Below are 18,682 nucleotides of genomic sequence, written 5' to 3'. Positions count from 1 at the left end.
GTGCAGACTGGCGGATAGCTGGAAGCGACTGGAGGCTGGCTTACAGTAGAAGCATTCATACAGCAGAACTTAAGAGGTGATGGAAAGAACGCTCTTCCAGGCGCTCCTGGAAAGCCGAAATGTTGTTCAACCCTGAAAGCTGCTGGACTAATGAGCAGGGCATAGGATAGGCCCCTTCCTGGAGAGACACTATGGGCAGGAAGATTACTTTTCCAACTTTTCTATTTGCTCTTTTTCACCGAGGAGATCTGACCGGCAACTGCTTAAGGAAAAGTTATTCTGATCCAGTTTTGAGGTGAATAAAACTAAGACTAGGAGATTTTTTTATTACTGATATTTTTTAAATTTGAAGGAAGCGAGGGGAATTTCACCTATTTGGTGTGTTTGCTCTTCTGAAAACAAGGACATTTCACATCAGTGTGAATCACTGACCAGAATAAAGGCCTCCACAGTGAGCAACTGTGGTGCTCAGCTCCTCATAGAGCAGCACTGTGAGGCTGCTGCAACAATTCACCTTCAAGAAAATCCAGCCCCATGCAGTAGCCCAAAAAGAGGACCAACACTGCTCTCCCAAAAGGACCTTTCCCTACACCACAGCCTTCCTTTCAAGCTAGAGGGCAGAAGGCCCAGGATAGCTTGGACTGATGCTTCCAAACTGCTAACTCCTACAAGCTTTACAATTAAAAACGGTAAAGAAAACCAAGCAGGGAAACCACTCTAAGACATACTCCCACTTTGTAGTATTGTATTTCTGCTAGTGAAATGACATCTTCATTTTTAGTCTCGCTTCTCTCCGGCCTGTTGGTAGGACAGTTCTTGAGCTTTGCAGTTCTTTATTTTGTCCTTTCCAGCTTAGCAAAGTCTTTGCTCTTTCATTTTTTATCATCTTCTCATGGTAATCCCAACCATCCCTTGCCATGTATCTCTCTTCCTTCATCTCAGGCTTGTAACTTGCTGGAGTTAGTTCTCTACCTTTAAAAGGCCTTCTGCTTTCAGCAAGAGCCCTCCTTGTCCTGTTTGAAATCATTTCTTAAATACTAACTCCACCCACCAAGCTTTGCACTGTTGGTTCTCCACTGATCTGTCATGTTTCTGAAGAACTAGAGTGCAAAGCAGAAGCTAGTTTGTCAGATGTGTTAAATGGCAGTCAGAAAAAGAAATCAAGTGCTCGTACATAAAAACTAGATACACCGTACATCTATCCTGTGCATCCAATTTTATCTGAAGCAGCTTCAGTAGCATGGTAAAGTATTTAAGAAAGCTGTAATTTGGCAAAAGCCTACACGAGTATTGCAGATAGGCAACACGTAACATAAAGCTACTCCACACAGCTCTACAGTGCAGATTTTGTTATGCATGTTAGTACTTTTACCAAAGCCTTTCTTTCCACACTACCTACTGGATATACCAGACTCCCAACTACTTTGAATCTGTGTTATTTATTTGGAGCTTTCAGCTGAGCCCATCATGTTCTCCCAAGTGGCAGTGTCCCTCACGTTCCCTCGAACAAATTGCATGTAACCAATCCAGTTGATGATGGAGGAGAGGCTTAACTCAATGTTGTACATTTAATACTCTTCAAGTAACCTAAAGATTCTTTGCGTTGATTCACTCACAGCTGAAATAATAATTGTACAATATCAGATTCTAAGATGATGAGAGTCCAAGCAATGAGACAGGAATTACAAGTATATACAGAAAAAGTTGATTCTGAACACAAACACTTTTCTGCGAAGAACAATAATTTCCTGTACAAATGCCAGTGCTAAAGAACATTGAGCTCTACTAAACATTATGTTATCTTTTAAAATAAAGGTATGAAAGAGGGGATCAAGATTATCCCTAGGTGACTGAAAAGACACCATTTACTCAGGGAAGGGGAGAGAGGAAGAAGCATCAAATAATTCGTAATATAACAGGATCTAAACAGGTTCACAGGCCTCCTTGCATTTTAAAGTTAGTACACAACACAGAACTTACACTTAACAACAAAAAAGAATGGATTTTATTTTCAGATGACAGAATGAGGCAGAAAACATTAGCATTTCCCCAATAATTAAATAATCCATGCAGATAGCATTTCATAACATTCAGAGCAGACATCAGCTCATTAATCTTAACAATTCCTCTGTGAGGAATGAAAGGAAACATTTTACAGCTAATAGGGGAAATGAGGTTATGAGATTTAGCCAAGCCCCTCCAGGAAACTGACAGAATAAGAATATGGGGCTCCTTAAAACACCTTGGTCCTGAGGCAGTATGTCTTAGTATGTCATGCAAACTAGATTCCCATAAAGTATCACATATAGGTGTGGAGAAAAAGGGACTCGACCAAAATCAAAAAGATTCATGTTTTCAGGGGACTGGGGGAAGGAAGAGGGGAAAAGTGTTGAAGTGCCATCAACATAGGAGCCCTCCCTACCCTGCGTATTCTTTGGAGGTCAGTGCCCTGGCAGATTCTGACACCTACCAGTAACAGAACACTCTCTTATTGCAAGTAAACAACTCAAATCTAGAAATCAACAAAAACTGTTTAACAAACATGCCTTATTTATTACTGAAAGTTTGCAGACAAAAAATCTCAGCCAATGTGAAGTCACTAGTGCTTTTTACTAGCTTCAAAGACCCTTACAAAGCCTATTTGTTTATCCGTGGGCAGACAACCTTTATTCACTGTTGCATTAACTTTTAAAGAAGCTACAGAGTAAAGAGATATTGTTCTTAAGCTATTTCCTTAAGCAGTTACAGTAGTATGTTAATTTCTTGAAAATATTCTAAATTTTCTATATTTAGAGACATTGGAAAATACTCACAGCCTTCTCCTCTTCCCACTTCTGACAGACTGACTTTTTTATCATATATCATTAGAATGTGTTCATTTTCATCTCCTCTCCTGTAGTTAGGGAATTTAGTTTATCCTTAAATCAAAGAACCAATTTAAACACTGCAGCCTCTAATCATTTCTAGTACTTCTCTTCTGTATTAATACTAATCAGGGAGAAAGGTACGCTAATAAAATAAGAGATATTGAAGAGCACTTACTCTTGTCCATGCAGTTGTTTCCAAACCAGCTTTCAGACAAACAGTGACTACAACATACTGCAAGGGAAAAAGAAAAAAAGGTGCAGTATTAGCACTCTCAAATTCATAGGTGTTCACAGCCCAATCTCCCCTTCATATGTGAAATAGGAACTACCATCTAGTAGTACCAACCCACCTCTTGGGGACTTGGCAGACTGGGGTGAGGGAAGGGCAGAGCAGAAGATACTGTCAGTAAACGTGCAAAAGAAAGTGAATACAGGAGAAAATCGTGCTCACTACAAAGGCCTCATTTTATTTTACAGTTTCTTCTGCTTTACATCTTTTTTTGACGGGAAAAAAACTGTGAAGAAATTCTACCATTCAAAAATGTCTTGAATAGATAAACTTACAGTGTAAACTATGTTCCCAACAAATAAATAGTCAATTCCCTGCCCATTTGTGAATACAGCATCTGAAAAAGAGAAGCAATTACATTTCTTAATAATCTAATCAACAGAATGGAAGACACATCAAGGAGATTTTCAGGACACTAAACAATAACTGGTCTTAACCTCGCTTTTTGGACTGTCTAAAAGCACTTTTAGAAGCCGTGAGCTACTGGTAATGCAGCAGCTGTGCTAAACAAGACATGATGCTCAGACAGAGCATGTATACACAATCCCAGTTGCCAGAAGCCATTAGCAGAAGGGGAAATGTAATCTGTCTGCAAGAGCTGAGGTACATCAGCACCACTTTTGCTGTGGCTATCTGTTCTGTACTGTTCACTGACAGCTCGAACAGATTCCATTATTTGCTGTGCCTGTGAAGAAAGCCTAAGACTGCTGATCTGCGGAGAAAGAAAGCTGCATTAAGAGAAAGATGTAAACGACTGATCTATAAAGTACACATATAACATCTAAAATATCTTATTGGAGGTTAATTCAGTAACTGAACAGCATTTAGTCCTCCACACAAGCTTTCTCTTAGTCAAGTGTGCAGAAGGGTAAGTACATGTTAATCTATCATTTGGAAGTGCCAAACTTGGCAATGCTTCCTATGTCTGTTTAGTCTTTCTTAGCCCACGCTGAATGAAACCGGAATGCCATGAAAGCACATTCGACAGCCACGCTAATGCCAGATGAACTCATACTCACAGGAACTTTCAAGTATTACTCAAGCATGATAAGTACTGGTATTTTCACAGGTTTTAAGACAACTGCTAAAGAAATACACAAACAGCAGGGATGAAAAAGGCTTAAGATAAACCCCTTGGACCTGTTCCTAAACACATACTGCCTATTACAGTGCTTCTACTATGAGGGCACCACTTTGCTAGGTTTATTTGCAAAACAGGATCTGACATTCTAAAACCAGGGTCATCTACTTTGTTAACAATGTTCCTGCAAAGTAGGTCTCCAGGATCAGCAAATTTTGATGTCTACTAAGAAGAGTCCCTGATAGCCTGACCTCTGTGGCAAAGACCATCCTGCATATTGGTAACAAGTTCAGCCAATGCAGCTGCCCAAGCTACTTGTTAGCGTTTGCTTCTACAATCGCTGCATGTGCTTTTCTCTGAAAAACCGACAGATTCTTAGTATTTTCCAGAAGTTGTTTGTTCTATATCCCTGATTTTATTCTTATTTTCATATAATCCTAGAATGGTTTGGGTTGGAAGGGACCTTAAAGCCCACCCAGTTCCAACCCCCTGCCATGGGCAGGGACACCTCCCACCAGACCAGGTTGCCCAAAGCCCCATCCAGCCTGGCCTTGAACACCTCCAGGGATGGGGCATCCACAGCTTCTCTGGGCAACTTGTTCCAGGGTCTCACCACTCTCATAGTAAAGAATTTTCTCCTTATATCTCATCTAAACCTACCATTTTTAGTCTAAAACCATTACTCCTTGCCCTATCACTATACTCTCTGACAAAGAGTCCCTCTCCTGCTTTCTTGCAGGCCCCCTTTAAGTACTGGAAGGGTGTAATGTGGTCTCTCTGGAGCCTTCTCTTCTCCAGGTTGAACCCCAGCTACTAAGAAACAGCACCAGATATACAAATCGGTAACAGTAGAACAGGATCTAAAGCCTGAGCCAGCCTGCCTAGCAATAGTTTGGTCTGTGGCTACTGACATCTCTATCAGCCCAACTTTTCTCCTGGTACTCTGTGGCCTCAGACACCTACCACGCCATTCACAAATACACAAAGCTTTAGCAGTCTCTTTCAGTCTACTGTCAAAGAAAAAGGTAAAGAGCATGAAAGAATGGAACCTTCCTTGTCCAGTAAATCTTGCTGATGCCAAAAGTCTCAGTTTATTGAGAAAGAGGCATGCCTAAATACATGATGTATTGGAAAGCTCTAGAATAAATGAGAGTCATCTAATGACTCTGCCAATATATTGTTCTAGTACAACACCGCAATGCACATTTAAGTAATCAAATAACTTTTGGTGCAAGTCCCATTCTTTTTAAGGTTATGTTTTAATACAATAATGTAATTCTTTTTTTTTCAGGGCTTTCCATGACCTTCCACTTAGGGAGGCTAAGCAGTTCTGAAAGGAATGATATTTGCTAATGAGAACAGCAGGATGTCCAGTGAACATTCATTTCTAAAGCTATACAAGTGCCCATTCATTGAATATGTGCACTTCACATTCTAAGGAACTCAAGAGGTTAAAAAACATCCCAGTGTGAATAGCGCAGTTTTGTCTGCGGCACTGAAATCTCTTTTTTACTTAGAAATACAAAGAAACTTGAAAATTAAATACTCATTCCTCTTTGGAAAGCAAGCTAAGCAACCTATTGAAATGATCTCAAAGAAAGTTACCATTTGGGCAGGTGAGTATTCCAGTCTTACCATTTCAGTCATTTAAATTGTGTAATCTATTTAGGAATTGAACAGTCAAAAAAGCATTTATGGAAGACTGAAGCAAAAACTGTAGCCTAACTGCTACAGACATCAGCCTACAATAGCTGACTTTGGATTGAAAGAGCAGCTATTCAAGACTAACATTTCCCATAAACATAGTGAAATAGTGCAACTCCCTCCCCTCTGAAACAAAACAAAGACCAATGAACCGAAAGCAACCTCTCTCCCCCAAAACTGAAATGGAGCTCCCAGCCCACATACAGAGGAGAAAGGGAGATCTCCTTCTTGTGTGTCTATCTCACAGTGCATGAAACTGTCACGTAAGACATAACACTGAAGTTTTACTCAGCCAGGTAACGAGAAATATGAACCTGCCTCCTCCTTATCTTCACCATCATGGCTCTCTCCTGTGAGCATTCATCTTCCCTCCCTTTTCCTTTTCTTCCACCTCCTCCCCAATGGAACCATCCTCAAGCTAAGGTTCTTGAAATCAGTGTTTAGCAACAAAGAGCTTGTTTTGAAAAACTCATATTTTTAAATACTACTCCCTTCCCCTAAATTCCTCATCTTATCTATTCCCATTTCTTAATAAAACAACAGATTGCCCATGTTTTTTCCTGCCCAGATAATTACACTGTAAAGCTAGGAAAAAAAGTATGAGGTTTACCAGTCCCTGAAATACCATGCAGTTGCACACCTTCCATAAAAGGAAGACTTAGTAAACTTAGTTTGTACAAGAAAAAAAAAAAAATGTTTTCCTAGTATCTGACTCATGATCTAGTCTTCTTCCATTCCAGCCAATCCACTTCTTCCATTGACTTCAGCAGAAGTGAAATCTCTCCATTTCATTCTATATTTTACAGTTCTGCGTTATGGAATGGGAAAGACCCAACAAGATCTAAAGCTAATGGTTGTAATACAGCTGCCAGTAGAACCACTGCAAGAAGATTAAACAGTAAAAAGTTGAGAACTAAACTACACTACTGAAAAAAAATCAGATGTATAGAACTTTTTTCAGAATTTAAGACTTTCACAAAGCAGCAGTTTAATTTTTCAAGCATTAAAGTTATTATATGAACAACAATTATGTTAAATATGAATCAACTCTGAAAGCCACAAGATAACTGGCCAAGAACAGCACCTATAGTCTATTGAACTGTCTGTCAGCATTATTTTCTTGGAACTTGTCACGACCTCCAACTCTGCAAACACGCTGGCTCTGTAAGACTGAACATCAGTTACCGACGTAAGAAATAATGAAGCAGTTACCATGCTCCAGCACTTTCATTGGAAACCAGAAGAGAATGATGGAATGGACCAGGGCATTGATGCAGTGACCCCAGAAAACCTGAGGGAAAACAAACCAAGTCGTCAGTGAAGTCCAAAACTCTTGACCTCTCTCTAACTCCCAACAAACGCTTCATTGTATAGTTTAGAGTCAGACGATGTTTTTCCTGAAGTGAAATACCTAAACTTTGGTAGGATTCATTTCCTCCTACAATTTCTGCTCTGTCACAAGAAAACATTAGTCCACTTGGACGGTCTCATTCTAACAAGTTAAAATATAACATGCAAGCAGACTTGCAATTTAAGATCTTTATCAAAATACAGCAAACAGATGGAGACACCTTTTTTTAATTACCTCAAAGAAAGATTTTAAAAGACTAATTCAGTACCATGAAATGTTCTATTTTCTTTTAATGGGCAAATACTTTATACGCTCTGCAATTTTTAAACTTACAGATAACGCAGTTCTGCACAAACTAGAGCTTTACCTACTCTACAATTTCTTCCTCCCTCCTCTCTAACCAAAGGAATCTTACAGCTTCCTTGATTCAGAAGTATATGTAAATGTGCCTGCTATGGAATAAATGCAAAATTCCAATTGCTAGCATTTTCTACCACACAAAATAGCAAAATGAAAAAAATGTGTTTTTCAAACCTAAAAATCAAAGTAAACGAATTAATTTTTTATTTTCCAAAAGAACTATAAAAATAGAGAAGAATAAACAAAAAGCTCTATAGTATTGAACATTTTGATAACAACCTCTACACTAAATAAATCTGGGTGAGGTTATCCACTTTCTATGAAAATGGTAAGATCACCACTTTTTAGTACTTGTGAGAATTAGAAGGTCATATTCAGATACAAATGTTACTTGGAATCAAAGCTGATGGATATTCCAGGACCAGTTTCTGTTGAAGCCAAACCTGAAAATCCTCACTTAAAAAAAAGGATTATTTTTGTTTTAATCAAAATATAATCCCTTGGAAAACAACAGTCTTGATCTCAGTGGCAGTACCCTAGTATAAAGCAAAAGTAACAGTGTGTAGTAAGTTCTTTGGTGATGAAAGAAACCTAGAAAATAAAAATGCTCGTATTATTCTTAAAGAAACAGACTGCCCCCTTACCCTTGTGTTGAACCCATCTGCATTTTGAGTGGTTTTGTATAGCTGTGGAAATCTAAGCATGCTATCTTGAGTACACGATCGCTCAAAAATTCCCAGAGTGAAGGGTGGCAATGCTGTGAAAATCTGCAAAGCAAGCAAATGCTAATTAAAAGCAGCTATTAGTTTTTTAGATTTCTGATATTTCAGTATCTAGATAACAGCAAAATTCCCAGACATTTCAGTGAAGATGCATTATCAACTGTTGTGTTATTTGACATAATTTTCAAATGTCCAAACAAACCCAAACTTGAATTTTAGCAATTCATAACTCTCAGATACTGACTTACAAAGAAAAGAAGCATAAAAGAAAATTCATACTATTAACCAATTAACTTAAACACAAGAAATTAGCCATCAGTAATTTCTGACATACCAGCTTAAATAGTGAGGGTAAAACACATCACAGTGCAAAGGAAAGACATATTTATTTGAAAAAGCCTTGTCAGAATGGGTTCAGATATTTATGGCTACAATTGCAGCTATATGGAATGAAAGATAAGTTTATAAACAAAGCAAATGTGGAAATCACATTAAAAATACACTGAAAAACAATGGCCTTTCTCTACTGCAATACTTAGGAATTCTCCAGTCAGACACAAACTGATAGGATAAAATTAACTGTAGTGCGTGTCTGTGCTACAAGTAGATGCTTAGATGACCAAGACTCAGAAGCTTTCCAGGAGAAGCAGAAGGGCTATCTTCCAGAAGCACAGCAAATTAGCCTCTGCTGAGTCCCACATCGCTCTTCTTACAGTGTTTCCAGGATCTGAGGCAGCTCACTTAAAGCCACCTTGGGTATCTCTGTTTCTTGCAGTCTGCAGCGCGGACAGCGGAAATACCACCAGTGTGAACGTCTGAATGTTGAACTTCAATCGTTGCCTTTTACATTAACAGTTTATATCTGAAAAATCATTTCTAATCCTATATGCAAATATGTAACAGTTTGAGAAGTGTTCAGTTTGTAGCATGCACTTCACGTTTGAGAAGCTGTGTTTCCTACCAGCAATGTGTTGGCAGTTGGAGAGCAGAAAAAAAGCAACAGGAAGGCCCAGACACCAGTAAGAATCAATCGTTACATCCCTAGATCCAACTTCTTTGCTCAGAAAGTGATAAACCAGATGGTTAAACTGGCAACAGGCTTGGAAGAGATGGTGGGGGAGAACTAAAACTAAGACCATTCACCCAATATATTCCAAAACATGACTTGTTCTTACACTGCTTTAAGATATTTCCCCAGGTTTCTTACATTTCCTGGGACAATTCCCATTTTATTTAAGCCCGTCTTCTAGAGGAGTTTTTTTTGTTGTTTGTTTGTTTTTGGTTTTAAATTAAGGTAAACCTCCAGTATGAACCAGTACAAATGCTGGAATCACAGTGCTATTAAGATTTCCTACTATCTGCATTTTCTTAAGCCTACTCATGAAATGGAGGGTTAATAACATGGAAGTGAATAGAAGAATTAAACCCCACTTAAAAACCTAACTCCTCCAAGTTATGGAAGCCCCTAATACCCTAACCAGTACTTGATTCTTTATGATTCTATGGGACCAGTTCTAATTTTAGAAAATACCAACCTTATGAAATAAGGGTTAATTTCTATCCACTGATTCTCTAAGAGGAGTCTCATCCATGAGTTTTATATGCAGGGTAGGTAGATCCATCAGATCAGGTTTAAAAATAATAGATGCAAATAACTAAATATGAATGACAGACTGTAACAGTCAGGAAATGAGGGTGAAGAGGGAGTGGAAAATCCTTGAATTAGTATCTTCCAGGAAGAGTATGAAATCTTAAGGCATGTGAGGGTTTGTGCCATCATTTTTAAGATTAGAGCAATGTGACAGAAGTGTTTCCATTAATACTACTCAGTGATAGAGATAATTTGGTGGCTTTTTCAATATTTCCATATATTTGGAATGAGTCTGATTAAAGAAAAAAATTTAATTTCCTCCCTCCAAAGAGACATGCAAAGGATTTTTCAACACTGACAAAATGTCATAATGGCTTATAAAACCAGACACCGGGCCAGCCATCAGTAACATTACAAATATAACACTCTAGTGAAAAGACCAGCGCAAGTCTATGGTATGCAGTTAAACTTGGCCCCAGAGATCCCCCAGGTTTTAATCAATGGTATTAATTATAGTGATAAAACCACATGGTACGGTGTGGGACCTTGCAAAGCCCATCTAAAATCTGAAAGCACTTCTGGACTGACATATCCTGCACTTGGTTCAGGTGAAGAACACCGGTGGCACAGCTTTGCTTCTTCCAGCTCTGGCACTAACTCAACACAGTCAACCCAAAGCATCTGCTTGATGCTTCCCTGAGAATCTAATTGTCACAGGGTCCGAGAAGACGACTTCGGTATTTACTAACTATATAGGAGTAAATAATTTAATATGTTGTTGCATGGACCGTAATCACTGGGACAATAAGGTACTATGAAAAGATAAGGAAAAAAAACAAGATTAAGACTCAATATCTATTTTGAACGTGAGCAGTCGGTAAAATACCTCAGTACAAGAGACCAAAGATGCTTTCAAAGAGAAAAGTAAATTCCATCCAAAAGGTGCAGAATGTTATGGAAGCTATATTATGCCAAGCACATAAATATTCATGGGATTTTTCAAAATTTATTTTTCTGATTAAAAACGCCATCCAAGATTATTTTTTTCCATGCCTTTTACAAATGAACTCATCTTTCCTGACACACATTCAGATAGTTACCTAGGATGAAAAAGGGCACAACACACTAACATACAGGTCTTGAGTAATATCAAGTCAAAACACGTAGCACTTACCACATTATACAGACCAATGCACCATCGCTCAAATAAGATCTGCCCAGAAAATCCGTTAACGAAAGCAAACCAAAGCTGAAACAAAGAAAGACAAGTTACAAGAAGCTTTAGATTACTACTGCAGTAAACGTTTCCATTTACAGTAGGCGAGGAAGATGTGGAACACAGACCACCATCTGGAGACAGCTGCTTGTCATGCTCTAAAAATAATCAGCAGCAGTGCCAGGCAGTTATTCCGAAGTTTTACATGTTAAACACTGCCAGAGAACTGCTTATTTAAAATAAAATACTCACATGTTGGAGCAACTTGATGTATTTGAATCATTACTAAAAAACAAGGCCCCAAATTATTTTAAGTCTTATTGCTGGTAAATTAAAATGCATGAAGCCAGAGCTAACCAAGTTTCCATCACAGCCAAATACCAGAATTTTCATGGTAACTGTTCTGATAGACACTGTGTTCGGCTTATGTCCTGTTTTACTTATAGTCCCAGAATTACGGATAGCGATTTATCAGTTATATTGGTTATTTTTAGAATTTTCTTGTCTAAGTGATGTAACCATTATTTCACAAACATTGATTTAAGAATTAAACAATGGAAGACATTGCCTGAATACACTGGAGAGTCTCCATCCTTTCCCAAGTGTACAAAACCCAACTGGACAAGCCCTGAACAAGCTGGTTTGAATTCAGCACTGACCCTACTTCAGACAAGAGGTTGGACTGAGTGGCCACTGACTTTCCTTCCAACTGAGATGGCTGTAATGCAGCAATCCTTAACCGCTGTAAGAAGCACTGAGTAAGTAAACTCTCTTTCCAGAATTTCATTGGACCTACTTCCTTCATCCTCCGTCTTTTATTTTGTTTAAGCAGCTTTTTGAAATAAGAACTGGTTTACTAGTTGGAACAAAGTTTCCTTCTCAGTCAGTGGGCACTGAAAGAGGCTTAGGAAAGAATAAGGGAAAGAATTAATTTCTTCCAGTGCATCTGAATCACTGCACTTAATATCTGCCAAAGGAGTACTGTGAATTTTTGCGACTACAGTCTCTTTCAAAGTCCACTTCTACATTTGGGCTCCATGGTGCACCAAGACACTTAATTTAAAATTCTAGTTCAACACGGTGTGGGGGAACACCCCCCTCTTCCCCACTTTTAACATATTTTGTCTTACATGTACTTTTTAATTTGACATAGCATTGGACACAGTAAGTACTGCTAAGAGTCAAATGATGCCCATGGCTATACCCTTTTCCACTGCCTGAGAGTCCATGGATGGATCTTCCCCAACACCATTCTATCAGTCATGTATAGCAGCACTCTCCTGCCAGCATCATTTGTTTTCTGACTCATTTGTAATTTGCACAATATTAGTGTCTGCCCCAGCAAAATACCTCAGGCAGCAATTAGTTAACTGTACAGCATTTGGTCTTTTCTCTGCTCTCACCTGAAAGAGGGCAAGACAAGATAAGACAACTGCATCAAGACCTGCAACTGTTTTCATGGATATGGTATCTAAGTAGACTGGGACTCTTCAGCATGGGACAGAAAAAAACTAGGGGAAGACTGAAATATTTACAAGATTGACAAGGATAATGAATAACTATTCAAATAGGCACTGCAGCAAGAAATTACACTAGCAGGTTACACAAAAAAAGAAAAGCTGAAATGTTTTCACACAACATGTGGTTAACAGATGGAACTACCTGCCAGATGATGCTGTGATGTTTTTTTTGTTGTTGTTTTGTTTTTTTAAATCATGGAAGGAAAGCTAGAGAACAGATGAGTATGCCAGGAAACTACCACTGTTCACAGTAGATCAGACACCAGGTTAGTCGAACCTTTATTCTGACTCTCTTCAGCATTTCTTATATATTATATCAACATGTTCATTTAAAATTAATCACTCTAATGCACTATCACTCTTCAGTGAAAGTCAATAATGACTCATCTCAGCTTATTTGCTCTTATCGATGTGTCTTCCACCATAGGCCAGACTTAACTCCTACAATTCTACCCTCTCCCCTCAATTTTCAGCTGTTCTTTCTAGCAGGGAATTCCTATTGCCTTCACCCTACCTCATTCTCAAGTTTGAACTTTTCTGTACCTGCTGCCCTTCTTGCAGCTTGTAGTTTGCAAGTGCCCTTGTGACCCTTAAGGGCCGGCAGGCCCATTCCATTTCCAGTTAGTTGAAATTCATCAACCTTGTATAAACTATAAAAAATGTAGCCATTTCCTAAAAAAACAAGTTCCTCTTTCATTCACATTGTCAATCATGCATGACTTTAAATTAAATAAGGTTAAGCGTTCATGCCTCCGGTTTGGGCCAGAGAAAAGGGCAGAAGGAAACCATATTCTATACCTAAACTCTTTTCCATCAGTTCTACTTCCACCATCAGCACTTGCAGTGGTCACAGTCTCCAAATCTCACTCTCCGAACCCCATTATCAGGCCCAAGTAGCATGCTGCCCAGTCTCACTCAGACCTGGAGAGTTTCAACCAACTGTATAGCTCAGCTCTTTAAATGAAAGCTATGAAAGATCTTGGGCACAAAGTGATGACATTAGGGTCCCAAAACGAAACCACAATTCATTTGGGGCACTACAGTAAGGAACTTAAGGACAGCTTCTCCTGGGAAGAAAACGAGCTTCAAAGAGGCATACTCCCAGATATTTAGCAATTACGATCTAGGCATTTATCATCTCCAGGCTTCTTGCACTTAATTGCGACTCTAAGTGCACCAATCCCAAAAAACAAACAGCTCACAAATCAGAAGCCTGTCTGCCTAGCTGGCAGCCTTCGCCTGTGCTGTGCTTGGTTTTCTAGATCCCACTGCGCAAAACAAAACTTCAATGGTTTGGTGGCAAACATCGAGGCCTTTAATAACACCGGCTCAAGCTACTTCAGAAACCTGCCTGAAGCCATAGCCCCCCACAACTAGTCACCAGCAATAGACTTTCTTGATTTTCCATCAGGAGCGTAAAACAAAGCAGTCAGACTTTCTGTAGCTGACCCATGACTAGGAAAGACGACCCAAATCAGGCAAAGCTAGTATCTTTGACTCACATTTCCCACAAAAATATTAGCAGTAATGAAGTGAATACACAATTACATCAAACACCCTCTCAACAATCCCATTCTTTCTAATCAACAAAGTAGCTACCCCACCAAACTGGGTGGTGCAGAAATCATTTAAGACCTTGCTAAAAACCCCTTGAGATCAATTCCATCACTACAGGAGAATAGTGAGATGGATGTGCCTGACTGCGGTTAAGTATTTAAGCATCACAGTCTTTAGCATTCTGAAGTCTCTTCTAATCTTGAGGGAATTGTCTGAAGAAATGCACTGCCCTTATTTCAAAGCTGCTACGATTTAGGTGGCTAAGAGCTAACTTAAATGTTGCACTGATTCAAAATCCGAACTTGAACTAGTTTTCCTTTTGGCGTGATTCACACAGGTGGAAATCAGAAAGGAGCACATTCCAAATGGTCCCACCAGTCAGCCTGCACCATGCTCTCAACACAGGGCAATAGCTGTTGTGGTTACGTTGCACTAAAATAAGTGATGCTCATCTTTTCCAGAGATTCACATTATGAAATGCCAATTGACAGAAAGAATGTCATGCGATTCCTTAATATCTTAATGTCAAGAACAACAAGTTATATACTCTGCATAAAATACACATTTATTTGGCATTTAACACAAGCCATAAACTGTCATGCACATTTTCAGCAGCAGCTGTTTGTAAAGAGAGCATGGTATTCTTTAAGGTCAGCAAAGAAAAAAAAAACACTCCACCTCAATATTCCTGTTAACAAAACATACCAAATATATTTGAAGTTGCAAGAACCCATGCTTGACTCAGACTTGGTAAGCTGGTAGGAGGATTTGCCAAGTCTGCCTGGCTTGCCAAGCTCCAGGGGTTTGCAGGGCTCAACTCTCAACTACAGCACTGCTATGAACAAATGGACCCAAAGTCATTAAACTGCTTTTCTGGCTGGAAAAAAGAAACTTGTTCACTTGAACTATTACCTGACTGCCAAAAAGCTGGAAAAGCTTATTTGTAACTCAGCTACAAAATACATATTTTTCTCCCAAGGAACAAGAGGTCCAATTTAAATGTAAAGAAATTCAGACCTAAAGCTGAAAGCTGGGCTGATATATTACTGCACTTCATTATAGCTGATATTGCAAAGATCTGAAACCAGTAGGTATTGTACACAAAGAAAGTGGAACATGTTGCAAACTGAAAAACAGCCCACATTTCCTGCCTTGAAGTGTGCCTGCATTCTTTAAATATGAACCCCCACTGCTGCAGCACTCTATGCCAGCTGTGATGTGGGCATTTTGCCACTAGAGAAGGAAAAAAAAAAAAAAGAGTAGAAAAAAAATAAATCAGACTGCCACCTCCTTCCAGAGGTCAACAAAAGCCAACAGATGGTAATACTTGGTTAATATTGACTTGAGCTGCAGGCAAACTGAGGATCTTGAGGTAAAACAGTCTCGCACTGCCATTATTTTGAGCCACAAAGGCCATCCACCTGCTCTAGAGTGTATTTTGAGAAAAAAATCAAGTATTATTTTCAGAAAATATTCCCACTTGAGCAAGTTGGAAGGCAATTTTAATTGCATTATTGCTTCATGCATAATTACCGCAACATTAATGCTTGAAATAGTAGGAACTAATTTATTTAACTGCTCTAAGGCACTGGGATAGAAAATCATCTATTCTAAACGTGTATATTTATGATGTCTTGATAATAGATAGCTTAACGAGTGCTAGAAATGTTTTCCCAATTCCGCTAAAGGGCACAGAAAGCTAATGTAGGCAGGGTATCAACAATTGCCACAGGCACCAATTATAGCTGGACTGGATGCCTTTACTATTCAGAAATGAGTTAAGATTTTCAAAATATCCTCTCGTAGCACACACACACATTTTGTGTGTTCTTACCAAATAGGCTCGTTTACAGTTTGCCTAATAAAGGTTTGTGCATCTCCTGTGCAGTTCATTAATAATGTATCCTGATTAAAAACCTCTCATTACAGATGTCTCTCTCAATGCAAGGCTCTTATTCCTGCTCAAATGCACATGGCCTTAAAATAATCCCTTCATTAGAGAAGGTACAGCACCAATTTCATAATATAGGTAGAGAGCCTTATTAATAAGATTTGACAGAGTAGGCATGTCTGCCCGAGACTTGGTCTGCCAAGGAATATTTCCCCCCATTAACTGTATGTGGAAAAACAGACCTATATTTTTCAACTGAAAAGCATTTTCTCTGGGCCTGTGCAGCCCAAACAAGTGCACCTTTACCTTGAAAATCATCTCCCATCTTCCCTGCCAATGTTAACAATTATTTTAAAAGTTGCATGCTGCTCATTAAAATGCTCTCATTAAAAAAAGAAAAAAATGACAGAAAAAAAGAAAAAAATGACAGAAAAAAAGTTAGGCATTTACTGAAAAGCTTGGTCAGATAAACTGATATCAAAGCAACCAATACAACAGAGATTTCCTGATTTTAAACACTAATTTATTAAATAAGCCTGAACAGCTGTTATTTCTTCTACTGCTGACTACAAATACTTTTTTTTTTTTTTACTTTAGCATAATAAAGAGCACAGTTTTTTGAGCTTGATCTTTCCCTGCTTGTCCAAGAAGCATATGCAGAGAATTTGTTTTTCTTCCTCATATATATTGGTTCCATGTTTCACTTTACCGACTGACCAAGTGTCAGTCCTCCCTCAAAAAGCACGCCTAACATTCAGCAGGAGAGGTGAGCACAGGGCAGAACAGAAGGCAGAGGGCCATGAAAAGCATCTTCCAGCTGCTCAGAGTAATTCTTCAGATTTGAAGATTAAATAAAAATTAGCAAACCTCTCCAGGTATTTCTTCTCAATGGTCACCATTAGGTAACAGTCTTGTTTCTTGCTTCAAGAAACACATTAGCAGATGACTACACAGTACCTACCAGAGGAACGAGACATTAAGACATGAGAAGATTGGCTCTTCCAGCAATGTTTGGCCCTGATATATGGATTACTATGGTTAAAAAACAGCTAAACATAGCAGACCATGCAAACCTCCATTTTGTCACAGTGAGGTGGGTTTTTCATTGCGTTTTGTGTGTTGTGTGTGTTCCTTAAGTTATGTGGACATGTAATCACTATGCCAAATTAGGCATTTAATATTCACATCACTGGCTAAATGAAGAGGCAGCCCATTACAGCTATCAGCTAGATTTTGTTCTAATCTTTTTTTTTTTTTTTTAGCCTGATGGAATGGAGTATAGAGAGGGCAGGATATTTTCCCACCTCTTAGCATGAAGTTTTCTAGGGATTTCACATTTTTCCAGCACTAATTACTGCTGAGGCAAACCTAGGATAACGCAATTAGAAATGGCCTGTGGTATCAAAGGTTTTCTGTACTTGCCATAAGATGTGGTTAAATGTAGCAGCTCCTCATAACATTTCACTTTTACAAATAGAGCTGTCTCTATTCTGAATGTATTTTTCACATACAGACGTGACATCCTAGAGGTGACAGGACTCCCACGTTGACTTTTTAACAATCAGATGAGAAAACAACGCTGCCCAGGCCAGTTCAGTCGAGCCCCATCAGTGCCTGAGCACTCCTGCATGGACAAGGAGGTTGAAGCCACAGTCAGAGCAAGACCCTCAAGACTGATGATGCTGGGAAGCCACTCATTATTATTCCACAAAGCCAGTCCTGTGCCCTTCTCCTGCCTGACTATAGCAGCTGAAAAGGAAAAAAGGCAGCAGTGGCTCGCTGCATCCTGCTCTCGTCTCTGCTGGGGGCTCGGCAGCTCAGTCAGCAAGCTGGAAACATCACAGCAGGCCACGGTCTGCTGCCGAGTGATGGGAGCTCATGCTGTGGTCTCCCAGTACCATTGTCCTCCTTTACAGGATAAGCACTACTCATAACACTCCTTTCTGAATAAAAACAGCAGCCATAAGGAAAGGTTTGCTAACACGAAGATCACAGAATCACAGAATTGTAGGGGTTGGAAGGGACCTCGAAAGATCATCGGGTCCAACCCCCCTGCCAAAGCACATTCCTTAGAACAGGCTGCCCAGGTAGGCGTCCAGACAGGCCTTGAATATCTCCAGAGAAGGAGACTCCACAACCTCCCTGGGCAGCCTGTTCCAGTGCTCCGTCACCCTCACCATGAAGAAGTTCTTTCGCATGTTGGTGCGGAACTTCCTGTGCTCTATCTTGTGGCCATTGCCCCTTGTCCTGTCCCCACAAACCACTGAAAAGAGGTTGGCCAAATCCCTGTCTCCCACACTTAAGACATTTGTGAACATTGATAAGATCCCCTCTCAGTCTTCTCAAGACTGAACAGACCCAGGTCTCTCAGCCTTTCCTCAGAGGGAAGATGCTCCAGGCCCCGTATCATCTTCATGGCCCTCCGCTGGACTCTTTCCAGAAGATCCCTGTCCTTTTTGTACCAGGATACACCTTGCACACAGCAGCAGCAACTGCAGTCAGAGCCAATTCACTAATGTAAGATTCTCTCTTT

General features: G+C 39.5%; 1 protein-coding gene across 9 annotated transcripts in view; it reads right to left on the bottom strand.

Annotated features, from left to right (window-relative positions):
* The window catches only part of ATP8A2 (ATPase phospholipid transporting 8A2), a 328,555-nt gene that overhangs the window by 101,376 nt on the left and 208,497 nt on the right, over window positions 1-18,682 (bottom strand). For all 9 annotated transcript variants that reach the window (XM_040543949.1, XM_040543951.1, XM_040543954.1 and 6 more), the window contains 5 exons: window positions 11,140-11,214; window positions 8,297-8,419; window positions 7,154-7,232; window positions 3,432-3,493; window positions 3,043-3,099 (listed from right to left, as the gene is read on the bottom strand). In XM_040543949.1, coding sequence (XP_040399883.1) covers window positions 3,043-3,099; window positions 3,432-3,493; window positions 7,154-7,232; window positions 8,297-8,419; window positions 11,140-11,214 — 396 coding nt within the window. The remainder of the gene's footprint in view (window positions 1-3,042; window positions 3,100-3,431; window positions 3,494-7,153; window positions 7,233-8,296; window positions 8,420-11,139; window positions 11,215-18,682) is intronic.

Source organism: Cygnus olor, chromosome 1, assembly GCF_009769625.2.
Source record: "Cygnus olor isolate bCygOlo1 chromosome 1, bCygOlo1.pri.v2, whole genome shotgun sequence".
NCBI lineage: Eukaryota > Metazoa > Chordata > Aves > Anseriformes > Anatidae > Cygnus > Cygnus olor.
This window is presented reverse-complemented; position numbering and strand designations above follow the sequence as displayed.